This window comes from Chenopodium album, chromosome 24 (assembly GCF_948465745.1).
Source record: "Chenopodium album chromosome 24, dcCheAlbu1.1, whole genome shotgun sequence".
NCBI lineage: Eukaryota > Viridiplantae > Streptophyta > Magnoliopsida > Caryophyllales > Amaranthaceae > Chenopodium > Chenopodium album.
Genome location: NC_137857.1, coordinates 37,915,169 through 37,935,594, shown reverse-complemented (window position 1 = coordinate 37,935,594; position 20,426 = coordinate 37,915,169). Strand labels below are relative to the sequence as shown.

Genomic DNA, 20,426 nt, shown 5'->3' with positions numbered 1-20,426 from the left:
AATTTGATTGATAAAACATACGAGTATTGTATAAAACTTATTGAATATTTTATTTACCTAATTCACCATTAATTTAGTTGATTACCTCATGCTCCAACATAAGTAGAAATATGGGGAGCTTATGGACGATCAGGGACATATGGAAACAAGCTAAGAGTCTCCATACTTGCGTAGTATGGAAGGTTGGTAGGGACCAAGTTCACAAGGCTCACATACGAGCAAATGAGTGCAGAACCACCTTTACTTGCTTTGCTACTTAATTTGTCTTGTGTTTGCAGATGTCAAAAAAAAAAAAAAAAAAAAAAAAAAAAAAAAAAAAACATAAATATTTTAAGAAAATTGCTTTATGAACTTTACAAGTCTATGAAAAATATAATTAAGTATGTGAAATTAAACACGTTCTTACTAAACACTTTTATCAAGTATTATTTTTTGATCAACTATTGTGAGACAAACTCGTCAAATAAGACTTGACTCTCTTGGTAAAATCTTACCTTATACAAATTGATAATAAAGATTTTGGTTTAAATTATAACCATTTAAAGATGCTTGAAAGTTGGATTCTCTTACCTCTTCTTCTTCTTACTTCCCAGTATGTGAATATTGAACCAAATTAAAAAACACGAGGGCTGAAATGATATGTTATGTGTTCGAGAATTATCTCCTTAAAATAATTATGAGATCAGCCACCATGTATAGAGCTTAGTATAACAGGTTAATAAGGAAAAAATAGTGTGCAAATTAAACGATCCTGTGGTAGACTTAATAAGGACTAGTAGTGGACAAATGTTGGGCTATGAAAACCGATTATATATACTAGTATTAACTTTTTATAATTTTTATTAATAGTCCATTATATACATTGATAGTCAAAATTATGTATTGATCAAATCAGTAATCAAACTGACATATTATTTATACAGGAGACCTACTCTCCGCATCCCTTACGGCCTCGCTCTATTGTCATCCCTGTACGCCTGACTCACCTACAATATACAACTATCATGAGAGAGAAAAAACTAGAAAAGGTAGAATGTATGTCACAAAATACCGGAATATCCAATTTGAAGGGAGAGTGAAATAAGGGTCCCCCACGAAGCTAGGGGGGCTAAGCATATTAAACATGAAGTGAGGAGAAAAAGACGCTTAAATTATTGCGTGTATCTAATTCCTTTAGTAAGGCGCAAATATGCTTCCAAATTCCGTGAATGATATTGCGTCTTTGTCATGGAATGAACAAATCAAATGTATGTAATATTGTAATTATGAATGCTTTTATAAATATCTAAAATGTCGTTGAAACAGTTAAACTTTTATGTCTTTGAGTACTATAGATTATAAGTATTTATTGCTCTAAATCCCGCCATAATGCCATATGCAAAAATATACGGAGTATTAAAAAGCGTTTTAAAAAATACAGTTTTTTAATTTTTTAATAAGTCGAGTATAGCTTTTTGGATATTTAAATTTTCTTTCTATGACTTAAATTTTCTTTCTATGACTATAAGTCTATAATAATTATCATATGAATCATATCACATAAATTTTCTTTTAGGTATGCAGTAATACTTTTAGTTTAAGTATATTCTAGATTTTTTTTTTATTATTACTCGTATTACTTTTAAAACTTTTTTTGAATGAATCACAATAGCATTACAACATTCAAATATTTGGCTCTTTACTGCTGGGCCAAGAGCTCATTAGTAACTTTTTTTTTTTTTTTTTAACTACGTAATACTATAATACGGAGTAGTTATTCACTTATGTGTATTGTTAGTCGAACATATATTTAAACTACAAAGTATTATTACAAATGTATTAACTACTAATACTCTAAATAAAAGTCTCATTTTATTAGATTTTTTTTCCATATATAATCTCATTTTACTTTTATCAAATTTTTTATTTATTTTTAACCAACTAAAAGTAATTCATTTATCTTACGAAGTATATTTTTTATTCACCTTTAATCGATCAAATTCTAATAGTATTTTATTTAACGATTCAAGCCCAATTTATTCCTGGACTAGCCCAACCTATACAAAATAAGTTTGGTAGAGCTGTTGGCCTTCTACTATTTCATAAAAGAGCTTGCTGGATTCTTCTTGCTCAACTTAATTCAGGGACTCAAAGTTTAATATAGATGGGCCAACAAATGGGCCAGTTCTGCACAACTTTGTGGGTTTGATATTACCACTTTCCTTTCGTCTATAGGAACTTGGAAGTCATCGGATATGGGAGGAAGAAAAGCAATACTTCTACTTCCAAAGCTGAAAATAGATTGTTCGTAATGAGTTTGGTGAGAATCGATACCGTCTTATGCAATTGGAAACCGCAATAGTAAAAGATCTACTAAATGTTATAGACTAGAATATTAAATAATATACCACATAATTAGATTTGAATACATTACGCAATTTCTATACACTCTTCAAAACAGTGAAAGTCAATATAAACTTAATACATAGAAGTATTAAATTGATAGCTTAATTACCTATTAACTAATTAACAAGACAAATACTAACAAGAAACGAAGATTGAACACTGTTGCCAAGCCAATTTTGGCATCTAAAGTAACAACTATAGCACACACTCCTACCTACTAGCAATACATTCCGCAATTCCTATACACTCTTCGAGCTAAACAAAAGAAACGATCAATGAACGCGTACAATACAAAATAATAAGATGAAAACCCTCCAAGACGGAGGTAATTTTACACAACTGCAACTGGTTTCCTATGCATATCCATCAATGCTATTGTTAGCATAGAAGCTGCCCTTGCTGGCTTGCTAATTTGATTCAAATTAGCGCGATTTGCTGGTGCATTAGCCTCCTCTTTTCTCTCATAAGGAGTGCTAAACCACTTTGCTTGCTGGTACTTTTGCTTCCTCCAAGGTCCCATGTGCATTTTCTTATCCTTCATACACTTCTTGGCTGCGGCGCACAATACCTTGATCAAGGCCTTTAGCCGTTCGGCTTTCCCTACAAAGACCTCCGGCAAACGACTGACTAATCTGTTGTAATCGTCGCTTGCTCTTGCCATCTCAAAGTCCGCTCTGAAACTTAATTCAACTATCACCCTTACTTCTCCTCTTTTTGAGCTTGAATTATCAACTACATCGATGAATGTGTGCTCACCTATAGAAGAAATATGTAAACATTTAGCTTATAAATTCTAACTCATTGTGATGTATAATTCATAGTAATAATGCAAGCTCATTGTGATACACATGTAAGTCTTAGGCCCTGTTCTCTTACGTTGAAATTCACTTCAGTTCACTTCAGCTCAGTTCATAATTTCCTTCTCTTATAAAATATTCATTTCAATTCAGCTCAGCTCAGTTTAGTTAATGAGAACAGGCCTTTAGAGCGGCATTGGAATTATGAAAAGCCAACAGTAAAATAATTAAATTTAAGCATTAATCATAGTCCGCTCTAATAAAGTTATGATTCCGTATTCATTTTCAATTTTATTTATCCCTAAGGGCTACATATATTAAACTTATTCGCCAAAACTAGCCAAGGCAATGAAATTTTTTAATCGGTTTGACCAGGATGCTACTTTCGTTTCTTATTTTTTTATTTTTTGCACTTGAGTATTTTCGTCTTTATATTAGTAAATTACTAATTAATTGTGTAGTGGCCAGTGGATTTTGGAGTTATAATGCTACACCTTTAATTTAAGCAAAATCAAAGTATGGATCAATAGTCAATTCAATCCCACTTAAGTTAGGCTGGATCTAGATCCAAGTCCATAAAGATCTAATTGTAGAGTAACCAACAAACAACTTGCATTATTGCCCCTTATATGAGAAACAGATTCCTTTCTACATATTGATGAAGAAAGTAAAGACAAAGCAAGGGCAATAAAATAAAAAAAAATGATGAATAGAAATTTCATAGTGAGGTTAGTCAACTTCGTCTACAAAAATTAATACTTTTAAGAAGCGGCAACAATTAGAGGTGGTAAGTTAGCTAAAATTTTAACCAAATATGAAGTACGAAGTATTAACTAGTGTATTATTTCAAGAGGTGTTTATTAAGAAATTCACATCAAAAAAAAAAAAAAAAATTTGTCGAATTTATAAAAAAATTAAAATTATCTAGTAAGTTAGCTGACATCAACATCGACTTTTAGCTTTCAAACTTTCAGTTATAAAATTTTGAGGTACTTTATTTTTACTAAATAAAGTACATGTTTCCAAATACTAGTTACATGTACATATCATTGAATGAGATCTATACCAACTTTCAAATTAGTCCACTGTCCACCATATAAATGAGATTAAAAAAATACAAACAAGAAAAGGTATAAGAAATTAAAGGTAGGCAGACCCATAAATTCGATCTAAAACGCTCAAAATACTTATCAAATGACACAGATCCAGCACATACAACTATCTATTTGAATACTCTACAAAATCTTCCAAAATTAGTTTTGAGACTTTTGACCATTGATTGAGCAGTGTAAAATAAGCAATTTGATAACTACGAAATTTTTATTTATTTCACCTTATCATATTAGTTTTATGTAGAATATGTCATATTGACAGTTGCCAATCATACATATTTTTATACGAATAGATAGCTATTAACATTAAATTGATACGTATTAATATTACTCCGAAGTGACTATTAATTACGGACAGATGATATCATAAATCTTATTGGAAATAATTTTAAATAACGGAGATAATATTATTTACGATATGAACAATTTCAAAATTATACCTGCAGGGATTTCTGGTGTACTTCTCCACTTGGTTCGGCAAATTGCACTATTATATCCGGTATTTCGGAGCCTACTAGATACCTCTCTAATCAAGCAACTTCGGCAATTGTTTCCCGCTACCGCTTTGCCGCATTTACAATAATGCCCTTGATCTTGCAACTCTTTCAACGCTTCTTTTGTCACATGTCTAATACCCGTTTCTAGAGATGTCGTCCGGCATAATGTTGCCTGTAATTTATCGAACAAATAAATTACTCAATAATTAATAATTAATAAATTAGTTCGAGACAATCTCATGCAAAAGCTCATATATCTCATCTACAATATTTACCAAATTACCATAGTTATGCGACCAAGTTATTAATCCTAACAAACTTGGCAAGTACTACCAAATGTCCAAATGCATTCAATAGCAATACATATTATCAAATCAGTTGGTACAACAATTTAAATATTGGAAATTAAACGGGACCAAAAAATTAAATAAAACAAAATTTTGCATGAAACATTTCAATTTTGTATGAAACTTTATTCAACCACCTCTGTTTCATATTTCTCACTTTTTTTTAATGGTGTTTTGAGATTTCCCTTTAAAATCCGAAAATATTTCTTAGAGAAAACCCCATGAAATTAACTATATGAAATAAATATGATTGACAAACATAAAAACAACCCAAAAAAGTTAATCAATTTAGAACCCAAAACAAAAAAAAAATGTTACCTGCAAAAGATTATGCTGATTTTCCCAAAAAGTCTTATTTTCCTCAAAACTATTCCCCGAATTCTCCCCTTCTTCCTCTTCATCAAATATAGCATCACCCTCTTGATGATACCCTTCATTACTCGTGGTACTCTCAATAGACCCCTCTAAAAACCCGAACACGGAATCCGACGAGCTAACCGCTAGCTCGTCGTAATACTCCAACTTCTCATCGCCCATCGAATTATTATAAGCCAACACGCGGCGACCCGCCGGGAACCTCCCCGGTGCTCTGGTGATAGCCATATATATAATGATATCACACGTGGTATAGGTTGTAGGACAAGAAAGAAAGGGAGGGATATTCTAGTAGTAGGTTTTATATTTGTTACCACAAAATTTGATGGTATTTGTTGTTTTATGTGAATATCAAGGGGTTGGTTTTATAGGAAGTATTTATAAGGCGAATGAATATATGATGTTTAAAAATGGGTCCCACAAATTTGGATTAATATGGGACCATCGAGTCGCCGCGCATATGGTGAACTAGGAGTAGACAGCTAAGTTCCACGTCAGATTGTTACTATTGTTTGTTCAATAATTTTCTCAAAAATTTAATTTAATTTACCTTGTTATTTTTGGTTGTGAATTTGTGATACTTTTTGAATATACTTCATACTTGTATAATATGCTCGAATATTCTCATTTTTTCTTTGGTTTATCCTCTTTCATTATTAATTCCTCTTTATGTACTTCTAGCTTTAGGGAGGAATCCACTTTGGAATATTTTAAGAAATGCTAGGAATATATAGCATTTTTACTAAGTTTTTTTTTTAATATTTTTAAAGGCTTACAAAGTTTAATTAAGGACAACTAACAGAGGTATAACAATATTGTTATTTATATGGTAGATCTTGTCATTCTTGTATGATGTAACAAAATTGTATTTGTAGTACTCTATTGAAGAAATTTTCTAAATGGACGTAATATGTAATGTTGTAGCATGTGCATAATATAACTCGGTGTATAATAGATAAATAAAAAGGGATCCCCTTGTACAAATGTCTCAAAAGAATGCTTAATTGTGTTTATTTATTTGTTTAGGGCCTGTTCACATTTACTGAACTGAGCTGAACTGAACTGATTGGAACTGAACTGAACTGATTGGAACTGAACTGAACTGAACTTAATTGAGCTAAAATGAATATTTTATGTGAGAGGGAAATTAAGAGCTGAACTGAACTGAACTGAACTGATTGGAGCTGAACTGAACTAAACTGAACTGATTGGAACTGAACTAAACTGAACTGAACTGATTGGAACTGAACTGAACTGAACTTAATTGAGCTAAAATGAATATTTTATGTGAGAGGGAAATTAAGAGCTGAACTGAACTGAACTGAACTGATTGGAGCTTAACTGAACTGATTGGAGCTGAACTGAACTGAACTGAACTGAAATTAAGTAAATATGAACAGGCCCTTAGGGCCTGTTCTCTTACGTTGAAATTCAGTTCAGTTCAGTTCAGTTCAGCTCAACTTCTTATTTCCTTCTCTTATAAAATATTCAGTTCAGTTCAGTTCAGCTGAGTTCAGTTCAGTTCAGTTCAGCTGAGTTCAGTTCAGTTCAGTTCAGTTCAGTCAATGAGAACAGGCCCTTAGTCAATAAAATCTTAATTGTTAATCTCACGAGTCAATCTTTTCAAAAAGAAAAAAAAAATCAATTTACCTATTTTAAAATTTCATGATACTCGAGTATAAATAGTATAAAGTCAAAATGTAACACATAAAAAAAGAAAAAGAAAAAGAAAATGTGCATCTCAATGTGTATAACAACTTAGCGAGTGATACTACGTACATAGTATAAGCAATGGAAGTATATGCTAAGAGAATTTCTCTTGCAAAGAGAATATCCAAGATTATTTTCAGTGTAAAATTTTGTTTTTTGCCATTAAGTTATCTACTACCCCTTACTCTCCATAAATAATCAATAACAATAAATATATAGTTGCAAATAATTTACTACTCCGTGCAATTTTGTTAAAATAATACCGAGTAGTTTGTTAAAGGTAGCAAATATTAATATTGTATTGTTCCAATTGAAGGAAAATGAACATAGCCGGAGAGTTGCAAGCAATACAGATGACCTATGTGACAATATATAATGCGTCTTTCTCGTGAATGCATGCTGTATGTTTATAGAACAACCATGCGAAAAGGGACCCACTTGAAGTAAGGTTGCCAACAAGGATTTGATCTCATCTAGATTTCTCTATTCTCTATTCTCTATTCTCTATTCTCTATTCTCTATTCGTACGTGGCATCTATAAATTCACCTCATTACTTATTTTTCACGAATACCATTTTCCTACCTCTTATGATTATAGAATTTTGTTCTTTCAAGGATCTTATGATTATAGATTTCATCCTTTTTCTTTGTTTCAAAAAATGATTTCATCCTTTTTCTGTATTTTTGGTTGAGTGTATGAGCGATTGACTTGGTAGTATAACTAGTTCCAAAAATCTAAAACTCATTAGAGTCTGTTTATATTTACTGAACTAAGTTGAACTGAACTGATTGGAGCTGAACTGAATTGAACTGAACTGATTGGAGCTGAACTGAATGGAGCTAAAATGAATATTTTATGAGAAAAGAAAATTAAGAGCTGAACTGATTGGAGCTAAACTGAACTAAACTGAAATTAAGTAAATGTGAACAGACCCTTAGTCAAATTAGTTTCAAAATCATCCTATCTAGCTAATGGAAATAAATCAAATTAGTTTAATAAATTTAATTTCAATATCATCCCACCTAGTTTGATTACTTTAAAATTATTATACAACAAAAGCCAACGAGCACCTTGAGGTGTTAGATAAGAGAACAAAAGTTGAAAAAATATTAAAGTAAAATAAACTTATTTTCACATACATTTAAAACTTAATACTCCCGTCAAAAAAAAAAAATAATAATAATAATAAAAATAAAAAATTAAACTTAATACTATACTATTTTAAGTAATATCGTTTGTACTAATTAGTTCTCTAACATCTCGGGGTTAAAACTTAAATGTACAAGATAAATTTTTCGCAACCAAAAACTATCTTAGACATTATATTGTTAAATTGCTAAAGCAAATTATTGGAAATTTTAGTTGAATAGATAGTTATTACTTATAAGAGTTAGAGAGAGATAGTTCCCTCTAGGGTTTTCCCTTGGAAGGGTTTTTCCTAACCTCTTTTGCTAGCTAAGGTTTTTTTGTTTTTCTTCAATCTTTCCCTACTTCTCTTCATCTCTTTCATTCTTGATTTGATTTTTATTTGTGAATTTTGTAGGGGCTTCCACTGGTTTTTACCGGTGGAAAGCCCCAAAATCTCTTTAATTGCTTTCAATTAAAAAAAATATCGTCCTTAAGATGGTGTTCATGGTAGGGATTTTAATACTTGTTTATTGAAGATTGATGATCGAAGGTTTTGCAATTTCTACCGGAGTTTAGAAGACCACGGAAGGATATTCATCCAAAAAATTATGCACCTGCAGATCTTATGCCGAATTAGAGCAAACTCACAGATTGTATTGCTTCAGATAGAGTTTTTTGTTAAGACTATTATCAATCGATTATGCGATGTTATTTTTAGCGTTTTATATATTTTTGTTGGAATTTTAAATTTCTCAAAAACTGATTGTAAGTGCCGTTTGGCTATTTTATAAATGAAATCTTAAATCTTCCTGTCAAAAAAAAAAAAAAAAAAAAAAAAAAAAAAAAAAAAACTTATTAGAGTTTAACTTTCTTGAAGAAAAGATAAACTTTGGGTTAGAGTGCATCTTTACTTCCCCTCACATGGACCTACTCTCAGCCTAGCGTGAACTTTAGCCATTTAGGGTCCCGTACCGTGGGACCGAGCCTGATACCATATTAAATGGGTCTAGGCCACACCCGCCACGAATGTCTACTTTATACGACCAAGGAAGTTCCACCTCAAAACCATATGGCGATGAGGGGAATAACCCCTTAGCCTTATAAGGTGGAAACAATTTTCTCTTTTCTTCAATATGAATATGGGATACACATCCCAATATTTCTCTTCACTTTTTAACTCTTCAATATCCCAATATTTCTCTTCACTTATTAACTCTTCAATGTGGGACAACATTTTCACTCACATGTGTGTTTTTTCATGGGTTCAACACTTCCTCTCACATGTGAGTTGTCCATAATATGAACCCAGATCACAACACAACTCAACCCAACCTGGCTAGGCTGCATGCACCCGTACTTGATACTACTACTTACTAGTACTCCGTACTTGATTTAGAGATGTTCCAACCAGTACTCCATCGATCAATTTAGAATTGATTTTCTTAGTACTTAGTAGTGCGAGATGGGTCCTAATAATGGTGAGGTTCAAATTTTGGGATAATGATAATCCAACAAAACTAATTCAAGCTCGGTTCTTTTGAGCTTTTGGGCATAGCAGAGTAGGACAAAACATAGTAGAGCAGATTTCAGCAGAATAGAGCAGGGTTAGGCTTCCACACATTGCAGAGCAGAGGAGAACATATTTTAGCACAGCAGTGTAGAACAATATAGATCAGCAGGATAGCTCTAAAGAACAGGGCCTTAGGTTGACAACTTTTTCGCATATTTTATACAGTAGCTTATTGTATACTTATAGCTTATTTTATTTTCGAGTAAAATGTAATTTTGGAGAAATAATAGAGTTGTTGGGAAGATTTCTTGATTAGTCAGAAATACGCGGCGTCAAGAGCTAGTATTTGTAACTAGTACCAACTCAACTTATTTTTGTTGTCTATTTGTGGGCCCAATATGTTTCCTATTTTTTTTTTTCTTTTTTTTTTGAATAATTCCATATTTGATTCTCCATGCTCAAATAATAAATTACGCCAAAATCTAATCTCCATCCTCCACGTGTTAAGAGGGCATTTTAGTAATTAACTAAACTCAATTATTGTGTAAATTTGTCCTAATTATTTCTGATATTTCCACATGGCTATGAAAGCTATTGAACCTTTATTTAGTCTAGTGATGGGCAGATTTTCGTGAATTTAAGTCCACATGAAAAATATAAATAATTTTTCCAAATTTTTTTTACAAACAAATCAATTCATAATATTCATGCTTAAACAATTCTTAAAGTGCACATGTTAAAATATTTAACTATTCAAGATATAGTTGCAAATCTTATCACATTTTTTAGAGATCACTTGCATATGTTTAGATTTAAATGTGTCCAATCGTTCATGTTTAATGTGGAATTGTGTCATATAGATTTTAAAAAAGGATGCCTTAATTACGAATAGTATAATTAATACAGTCTTATTAAGGATTTAAGAGTATAAGACCCTTGATTGTTATCCAAGTAGCGATGTATATTTTCATAATACTAATTACAAGTAACTTTTATTATAATATATGATTTTTAGCGATGCATAATAGTAGATATTAATAGAATAATGTAAATTTATTGTATATGCATAAAGAATTAAAGATTATAACTATAGTCTTGCTAAACTCATAATGTAGTACTAGTAGAAGAAGAAGAAGTAGATTAACAATTAACAAAATAAACTACACTTGATTAGTTGATTACCAAACATAATAATTTTAGACAATTGCTCCGGCCCCTTAGCTCCTAATTCCTCCCACCTCATTTCTTTTCGGTTACAAGCTTACAACCTACCCCAATATGGTTGCAAGTACCATCACAAATTCTGCACAATATTTTGTAGGATATTTGTAATAACCTAATTAATTATATGATATAAAGATACTTTAGGTCATAACTTGATTTTAGAAATGTGATATTCATATAAACATTAATTTGGATATAGTCTCTATTTGATTATGAGATGATATGATAAAGTTACTCTAAAACAAGTAAATTGTTACCAAATTCATTTTTAATATAAGTGGGCATACAAATCATGAAAATAATTTTGTGAATATGAAGTTATGAGTCTTATGACTTATGAGCTATGAAATGAAAGAGTATATGAACGGAATATGAAGATATCTAAATAAGTAACAACAAGGTGACCACCTTTCAAAATTCTTATAAATTTAAACTATGTACTCGTTATAACTGTTCGGCATAATGATCACATTCAATTTTAGATTTGATTTTGAATTTTTAATTCAATTTTCAGTTTTGGGTGTAAAAAAGTTACAAATTAAAGCAGGGATTTGATCTTCGGTTTTAAGTATCACCCTAAAATTTTAACCAATTAAACTAATTGACATTCATTATAAATTGTTCAATTAACTTAACATTAGTCTTAACTCATAAGCAATAGTTAAACCCCAATATTCTTTTACTCATTGTCATTGATTTGGTAGCCATAAGTCATGGACTCATGATATATATATTTATGTGGTGAAAAAACAAATTTTAATGCCTACTCACTAATGTCATAATAGTACGTACTATAAAAGAAGCATAATATTATTATTAATTGCTAGTGCAAAATTCAATATGAAGCAATTAAAAAGAAAAGAAAATGAAAGTAATGTGTAGATCATATGAAAATTTGCGCTCTAATCTAATTTAGGAGGTATTATATAGAGCTAATTAGCTAGTTTATTAAACTCATAGGTATTACATAGCTGGTTCTTTTTTTTTAATTTTTGTGTGTGTGCAGTATTATATACGAAGTAATTATTATAGCAAGTAAGTTGGCATTACTATAATGATGATAAATTGTTTCTCTTTATCTTTTTACAATTAAATTAGAAAAGGACAAATCTATGTTGATTAAAAAAATTTGAGGCCTACTTAAGAAGTTAATCTTAATTGCTGGGAAGGTGGCTAAAATGAACCTCCATGAATTAGCCATCACTTTATATATGGTCTACGAGCATTATGTTATATGATCTATATATAGTCCTAACTCCTAAAGTTTATTGCTTTTTTCCCACGTTTAGTAAGTTCGTTGGCCTAGCCATCATTTTACTTAAAAGATTTAGCCGTTAGGAATAAATTGCCAATACTATTAATATTAGTCTTTAGGATTTTGGGTAATTGTTAAGGGTTCAAGATGGCTTGTTTAAGCTATTGTTTAGGATCCAATTTCATAGCCCACTCCTTGTTGCCTCGTGCTAGGTCATGCTGGATCACGCCAAATTTAAATGAGTTGGCCTACCGCCTACATACTAGCTTAATTTGTCAACAACTCACAACAAATTTAAATGTTCTCATTGACCGAAGTCAGCTGAATTGAATTGAATTGAACTGAATTGAGCTGAACTGAACTGAACTGAACTGAATATTTTAGGATCCAATTTCATAGCCCACTCCTTGTTGCCTCGTGCTAGGTCATGCTGGATCACGCCAAATTTAAATGAGTTGGCCTACTGCCTACATACTAGCTTAATTTGTCAACAACTCACAACAAATTTAAATGTTCTCATTGACTGAAGTCGGTTGAATTGAATTGAATTGAACTGAATTGAGCTGAACTGAACTGAACTGAATATTTTATAAGAGAAGGAAATTAGGAGTTGAGCTGAACTGAACTGAATTTCAACGTAAGAGAACAGGGCCTTAATGACACTAGTGTAAAGTCGTGGTTGTGTATTGCCCTACATATACTTAGTTATGTTTCGGTCTAATTGACATTTTTTGGTTCAAGAGGTTGAGCCATAAATGACTACGCATGATGTAAATGAAATTTGATTTCAAATCTTCAATCTAATACAATCAATCAACTTGCATACTTTATAATTTGCCTAGTTGTTCAACTATTTGGAGAAAAACTACAATTACTATATATTGAATTAGACAACAAATCTCAAAAAGCTTAATCAAAGAAACTTTAAATTAATTGTAATAAAAAGCAAAGGCACTTTAATGAATTAATCTATATCTTGATTATTCCTTGATCCGACGTTGAATGTATGAGTCATTCAATCATATATACCTACTAGTACAAATCTTTACTAAGACGATAAGGTGGAAAATCATTGCATAACATAAATGGATCCACAAAGTTAGTGTTATGATTATCGGACAGACAAATAATTCTCATATTTTCCTTGGACATATACGATATACTAATTATACTTTGTATTAATAAATCCAAAACACAATTTAATGTTGACGTCAAATAAGGTTTGCTCTTATCTTGCCACGCCAGACTCAAGTGACCAGTGAATTTTGATTAGCTTTATCTCCATTGTCATTATTTGACGTAATAATGTTATGCAACATACACCTACATGCATCCAACAATTGTCACACTATACTACTATTTTTTTTTAATTGTCTATTCACATAAAATCCTTATGATAGGTTAAGCTAGCATATGGTTAGTTATATATATACCCATCGGAATCTTATTGAATATGTATAAAATCTTTAGATGTATACTTTTAGATGTCAACTTTTTATAATCTTTATCCGTAAATAATTGAACACATATATAATTAAAGTTGTGAGTTAGTTACCCAATTATTACGATATAATATACGTGGTACAAAGTATATGATGGACAAAAATAATTGATACCAATAGTCATAATGAATTCTACTCGTAAAAGGATAAAGATGAAGAAAAACCAGGATTCTTCGAATACAGGAGGAAGTAATGTCATTTTCATGGTTTCCAAGCTTGGAGGAAATTAAATGAAATTCAGTGGGCAAGGTTTGGTTTCTCGTCGTATTTTTTTAGGTAATAATGCCTAAATAAACGACAAAAAGTAGGGTACTATTACATCCCTAGTACTCCGTATTAGGAACATAATTAAGATGTTGATTGTACTACCGAAACTATTATCCAAAGTTAATTATTCTTTATAGGATTAATTAACATAAGGTGTATAATATATATACATAAGTATGATTATATGCTATATGCCTATGTCACTACTAATTATATGTTTAATTTATGCTAATGACGACAAATTAGAGGAAAAACATAGTAGTAACAAATTAGTGGCTAACTCACTCCTACTATGTTCTAATTCATGATTCGATTTTACTAATTTTAATTCCAGTATATTGTATACAGCCACATTACAAAGAAGGTCAAGTGAGATGTATAACATAATTATTACTGAAATATAATAATATTTCTAATTGAATTATACGTGGATAAACAAACTTCAAATACATTGATATTATAATTAAAAATTTTATGGATCATTTGATAAAATTGACTTCAAAATAATATTGTAAAAAGAAGTGTTAAATATAAGCTAACTTATTGAAATGTTGACAATGTTCTATTCTAAAAAGTTTTAGTGCTTGCGATTTTCTGGTTTTTCTAATTTTCTCTCTTCGTTTCTCAATTGTAGATGACATAAAAAAAATGCACCAGCCGGGAATCGAACCCGGGTCTGTACCGTGGCAGGGTACTATTCTACCACTAGACCACTGGTGCCCAATAATGATAGCATGCCACTGAATAATGTATTTTACTTGTTATTTGTTAAATGGTACAATATCATCATTTTTGGTCTTTAATTCTTCATCTACATTATTAAATGCCATGAAATTAATAAATTTAATATACTCCTTATGGAAGTTACGATCGCTTTCATTTTTATAGTAGACTTTTTGATATGATGATATCATATATCTATATTTTTGTATCATCAACCACGTACTTCTTGTTGTTGAGAATATACTAATCAATTTTGTCAATGTCACAATTTTCAGAAATCATTATTAAATACTAGAGGCCGTATACATACTATTTCAAATTTACAAATAATGAACAATATAAGGAGCATACAACATTCGCATTTTTAATTTGCATATATAATCTTACATAATCATTTCTATACATTAGAGAAACAAAAAGTTATGAACTAATAGTCAATTTTTTCTTACAAAAATGAAAATATCACCTTACATCGTTATCATTAGGACTCAATATAGCTCTAAAGCATGGCTTTTGTACTTTTGATTCACATTCCCTCTTTCTTAAAAATACAAGTACAAAAAGTAGAAACTCTTTGTAAAGCAAAAAGACCTACACAAATATGGTATAATCTTATATACAAAGTATTAGCTGCAGAGTTTTTTTTTTTTTTTTTTTTTAATTTTTTTCAACTTCTATCCACAACACTATAAAGTCCAAACTACTGAGAGAGTAAGGGATAGCTCAAGTGGTTAGAGCTCCCCTCCCGATTCCAAGAGATCTTGGGATCAATTCTCATCACCCGCCCTTGTGCCTCTCTAAACACAAAAATAAAAATGGTCCAAACTACTTATACTCAAAATCTATGCAATTTTTTTAAAGAATAACTTTTACCTCTTAATACAAAAAAAATACTGGTAAAAAACTTCCACTATCACAGGTATTGGGGTATGGCCCACAGTTAGGAGACTTATGACACCCAATTGGTCTTGGCTGCACTCTAGTGCAGCCAAGATAGCTACAACAAGTGAGGTCCAAAACGAGCGGCCCAAATAAAAAATGAACATTTAGTTGAAAAATATGAACACGAAAAAAAAATGTAATAACAAAAAATGAACACGTAAAAAAAATGAACATTTAATACTAAAAAATGAACATGTTATAAGGAAATGATCATTTATTAAAAATGAATCTGATTATCATATAATCATAAATTTGCTAGACCACGACCTTAAAAATGAACATTCAGTAATAAAAATGAACATTCAGTAATAAAAAGTGAACATGTTAAAAAAAAAAAAACAGAAAAAAAAGAAATGAACATTTAGTATATTAGAAATGAACCTTGATCATACAATCATAAAATTGGGATCATATACATCGGAAATTCTCCAACTTAAAGGCAAATTCATTGTACATATCATATACTTCTTCATCACTTCTTACTTGTTTCTTCACTAATTCAAAGTCTTTGTATTCTACAAATACAATTAATCAGTACTCACTAAAATATAACAAATAATCAAAATTTTCATAATCATCACAAAATATGTTCATAATAATTATTTAGAATGTTCATAATATATAATCATCAATACAATACTTAAAAATACAAATAATAATCACTCTATATGTCATATATGTTCTTAATCAATAACAGATATGTTCGTAAATAATGACGAAATATATATTTTCATAATAAATTGTTCAGATTTTCAACAATAAATGTTCAGATAGTTTAATTTTCAACGTATTATATTTTACTTTCAACCTAATAAAAATGAACATATAGTATTAAAAAATGAACACTTATAAAATGAACATGTAACAAAAAGTTATGAACATTTAGGATATTAAAATGAACATGATTGTCATAAAGGTTCAAATTCATTGTACATAATTATTAATGAAAAATAAAGATAAACTAAATTGTTGAAATATGTTCATTTTTTATGTATTTAATATTCAATTTCGGTGTACCAAATGCTCATTTTGTAAAAGATGTTCATTTTTAAATTCCTACGTATTCATTTTTTTTTACAGAAGTTATATTTAAGATCGATTGTTATTATTGAAACTCTAAAAAATTGAATATACACCTTAAATCTAATCTTGATTCATCATAGAGAAAATAATTATTGATTTGTAACATGATTAGAAATCAAAAGAGAGAGAGAGAGAGAAAATGACTACAAATTAAGCAATACAATTGATATTCATTAACAATTAATTAAGCAATTTAATTGATATTCATCACAGACTCATAATAATTTCAAATAATCAAACAATAAGTCATCATGCATGATCAACGAAATCATACAAAAAACAATTACAAATTGATAAAATCTAACCTCCATTGTTTTCTTTGACCTCAACTTTCTCTCTCCTCCATTTTTTCCTTTCCTCTTTGATAAAGCCAAATGATTGAATCTAAAACTCATAAATTTAGAAAGAAAGGAGTATACCCATCAAAACGCGAATTACTAACTCAAAAATTTATATAAATAAGAAGGAAAATTTAAAGATTGAAGGGAAGTGAGGTAAAGAGGAGAGAGAAAATTTTAAATTGTGACGAAAACTGAAGAGAGAGAAAAATATTAGAGCTAAGGAAGAAGAAGAAGAAAGAGAATTAAGATATGAGGAAGAAAAAAAAAAACTGATGTTCATTTTAACGTCCTATATGTTCATATTTCATGCTGTTGCAGCTAGCTTGGCTGCACTAGAATGCAGCCAAGAATTTGTATATGACACCATTACAACAATGAAGCATCCTTTGGGCCTGACCATAGTAAAAATTAAAGCCCATGATAAAATTGATATGGATCAATCTATTAGGCTGACCCAGTGTTGAGTTCATCTTGAAGCTGAACAACCAACAAATTTGTTTGAAAACTATAGTTTAAAATAGTACTAGATGAAGCCCGTGCGATGCACGATTTGTTTAATTTTTTTTTTTTTTTTTTTTTTGTATCTATGAGCTAAAATTTGTTATATATTTAGATAAAATTCCTAATATTAAAAAATAATATTTAATATTAAATTATTTTAAACTTAAAAATCTCATTCGCCAATTTTGCTTACGTGGCATTTGAATTATTTAATTCTAAAAGAAATTAATAATCTCTTATTTAATTGGCTATTACTAAGATTTATAATCCTACATGGCGCGCTAAGAAAATTAGATCCTACGTGGTTCTCTAAAAACTCGGGAAAAAACTCCCCTTTATATATATATATTAGATTTTAACCCTAAAATGAATACTTGTATGTTGCAAATTATTGAATTTCGTTACCTACACGATAATAACTTAGGAGGACAAACTAATCAAATTAACTATAATGGCATGACTATTTTTTTAATATCAAAGAGGCCAAATACTCAACGCACACTACCTCCTTTGTCTAAGCCGTGATTTGTGATCTATCGCTTAATCAACTACCTTTCCTTTTAAAGTAAACACCCTTTATTATCTATGGTTTTTTGAGTACCAAGCCTTTTGTTAATCTCACATAGTTATCAAGTAGAGGTGAGCAGGGGTGACATGTGAATTTCTAAATAGTTATCGTACAATCGTACATGTCATGAAATTGACGAAGTCTTGGCCTTGTGGGTAACAAGGACTGTCTTGCGTTATACTCTTTGCACCCGTACTTGTAATTTGATTGTCTTTATGGCTCATTCGCATAAAAAAATAAAATCAAACATTTCGTATTTGGAATTAAGATGACAAGATTGAAGATGATAAAATTAGGGAAAATAAGATTGAGAATTAGAAGACAACGGAATTCATTTAAGTAACGAATAATTAGTTATGAAAATCTTAATAATGATTATAATTATAATTAACAAAACTGCCTTAATTTGTTTTAAAAGTAAGAAAAATAAGGAAAACGTTAAGAATTCGGGTCTGTTCTCTTACGTTGAAATTCAGTTCAGTTCAGTTCAGTTCAGCGGAGTTCAGTTCAGTTCAGTTCAGCTCAATTCAGTTTAGTTCAGCTCAGCTCCTAATTTCCTTCTCTTATATAATATTCATTTCAGTTCAGTTCAGCTGAGTTCAGTTCAGTTCAGTTCAGTTCAGCTGAGTTCAGTTCAGTTCAGTTCAGTTCAGCTGAGTTCAGTTTAGTTCAGTTCAGTTCAGCTGAGTTCAGTTCAGTTCAGTTCAGTTCAGCTGAGTTCAGTTTAGTTCAGTTCAGTTCAGCTGAGTTCAGTCAATGAGAACAGGCCCTTCCTCCCTCACGAGGGGAATTCCTAACACATCAAAGGATTTAATAGTGTACAAAGATAAGGAATGAAGTACAAAGAGTAATGTGTTTGAAAAAAAAAGTACAAAGATGTGTTGTATGTGCATGTTATCACTAACAAAATGACTTATATTCGCGATCTAGTCTGCCGCTCTATTTTTTTCTGTGTAAACGTCATCACAAAATTAAGTTATACGAGTACATGCACAGAGTATTATACAACGGATACAATTCATTATGTGTGGAATGTAAGGGATGTTCGTGTATTAGTGTATATGTTAACTAGTTTAGTTGGTTAAATTCTTAAGAGGTGATACCCAAATCATGGTATCGAATTTCAACTATATTATTGCCCTTATCAAGTACCAATAAACTAATGTGTGAAGTAGAAACAAAACATGATAAACTTTATTAAGTTGAACACAAGCCCTCGTTGGAAGAGAGTCTCCGAAATTAAGCTTATATGTATATCATAACACCAATTTAACCGCCTGGCGCCATTTCTCAAGATGATGACCACTCATCTTGTTTGATTCTTCAATTCCTATGATGTACAACGCAATGATATACAAGAAAAATGACAATGAAACTACCCTATATACTTCGAGTTATATACAATTGAGAGTACTAATGTTTGGGGAAAGTTGCACAAAGAGTACTAAAGTTTGTTTTTGTGTGAAAAGAGTACTCAACCCACAATAGTAGGTAAGAATACCAATGGCCATTGCCTATTCCTGGTTTCCCCCTTTTTTCAATTAAAAATGAAAACTAAAAAAAAAAATGAAAACTAAAAAAAAAGAGCTAAGGTGTACATTGGGATACGAAAAACATCATTACCTTTCTCCATCTTCAACACACTCACTCTTCCAAGCACCCATAAATCACAAAAATGGTGGCAGCTTCAATTTCAACCTACTATTTTACTTGTTCTACAATTGCTTCTCAGAAAACTAAAACCTCCCCATTACTCACCCAAGGTATCTTTAATTTCACCCAATTTAATTTCATTGCATTTTTTTTTTTTAATTTTTAATGTAGTTTCTAATTAAAATGATATATTTTAGGAAAATATTTGGGAGTGTATTTGATTTGTGAATACTTGATTGATTATCTAGGATATAGTTTGATTCTCTAGGATATTATTTCCCATATATATCTTCTTGCCCATGCTTTAGCTGGTGGTATTCGACTAGGCTTAGGAGAAGTCAGACATTGTATTATATATTTGCTGCTCATTGAATCAATAAACAAGACCAACTATCTCAACTAATTCATTGATTTACAATTGTAGAAGCTCGAGTAAATAGATTGTTTCTGTACTATCCAATTACTCCAATGATTATTCATCTAAATCTGGTAATTTGACTTCTTA

The 20,426-nt window shown here is 30.5% G+C and overlaps 1 protein-coding gene and 1 non-coding gene across 2 annotated transcripts; both read right to left on the bottom strand.

The window, feature by feature from the left end:
- Positions 1 to 2,394: 2,394 nt before the first annotated feature.
- Positions 2,395 to 5,849, bottom strand: LOC145611478 (uncharacterized). The gene is made up of 3 exons (XM_081666808.1): positions 5,457 to 5,849; positions 4,735 to 4,963; positions 2,395 to 3,141 (listed from the first exon to the last, which is right to left on the bottom strand). The coding sequence occupies exons 1-3, from the start codon at positions 5,739 to 5,741 to the stop codon at positions 2,717 to 2,719; spliced, it is 939 nt and encodes a 312-aa protein (XP_081522934.1). The 5' UTR covers positions 5,742 to 5,849; the 3' UTR covers positions 2,395 to 2,716.
- An 8,910-nt stretch (positions 5,850 to 14,759) lies between these two features.
- TRNAG-GCC (transfer RNA glycine (anticodon GCC)) lies at positions 14,760 to 14,830 on the bottom strand. The gene has a single exon. It is a non-coding gene; the product is annotated as a tRNA-Gly (tRNA).
- Positions 14,831 to 20,426: the final 5,596 nt, after the last annotated feature.

Coding starts and splice junctions, on each gene's coding strand:
- LOC145611478 (XM_081666808.1), bottom strand. CDS start 5,741: ATGGCTATCACCAGAGCACCGGGGAGGTTCCCGGCGGGTCGCCGCGTG. Junction 4,964..5,456: donor ATCAGCATAATCTTTTGCAG/GTAACATTTTTT, acceptor GATAAATTACAG/GCAACATTATGCCGGACGAC. Junction 3,142..4,734: donor TACACCAGAAATCCCTGCAG/GTATAATTTTGA, acceptor TTTCTTCTATAG/GTGAGCACACATTCATCGAT.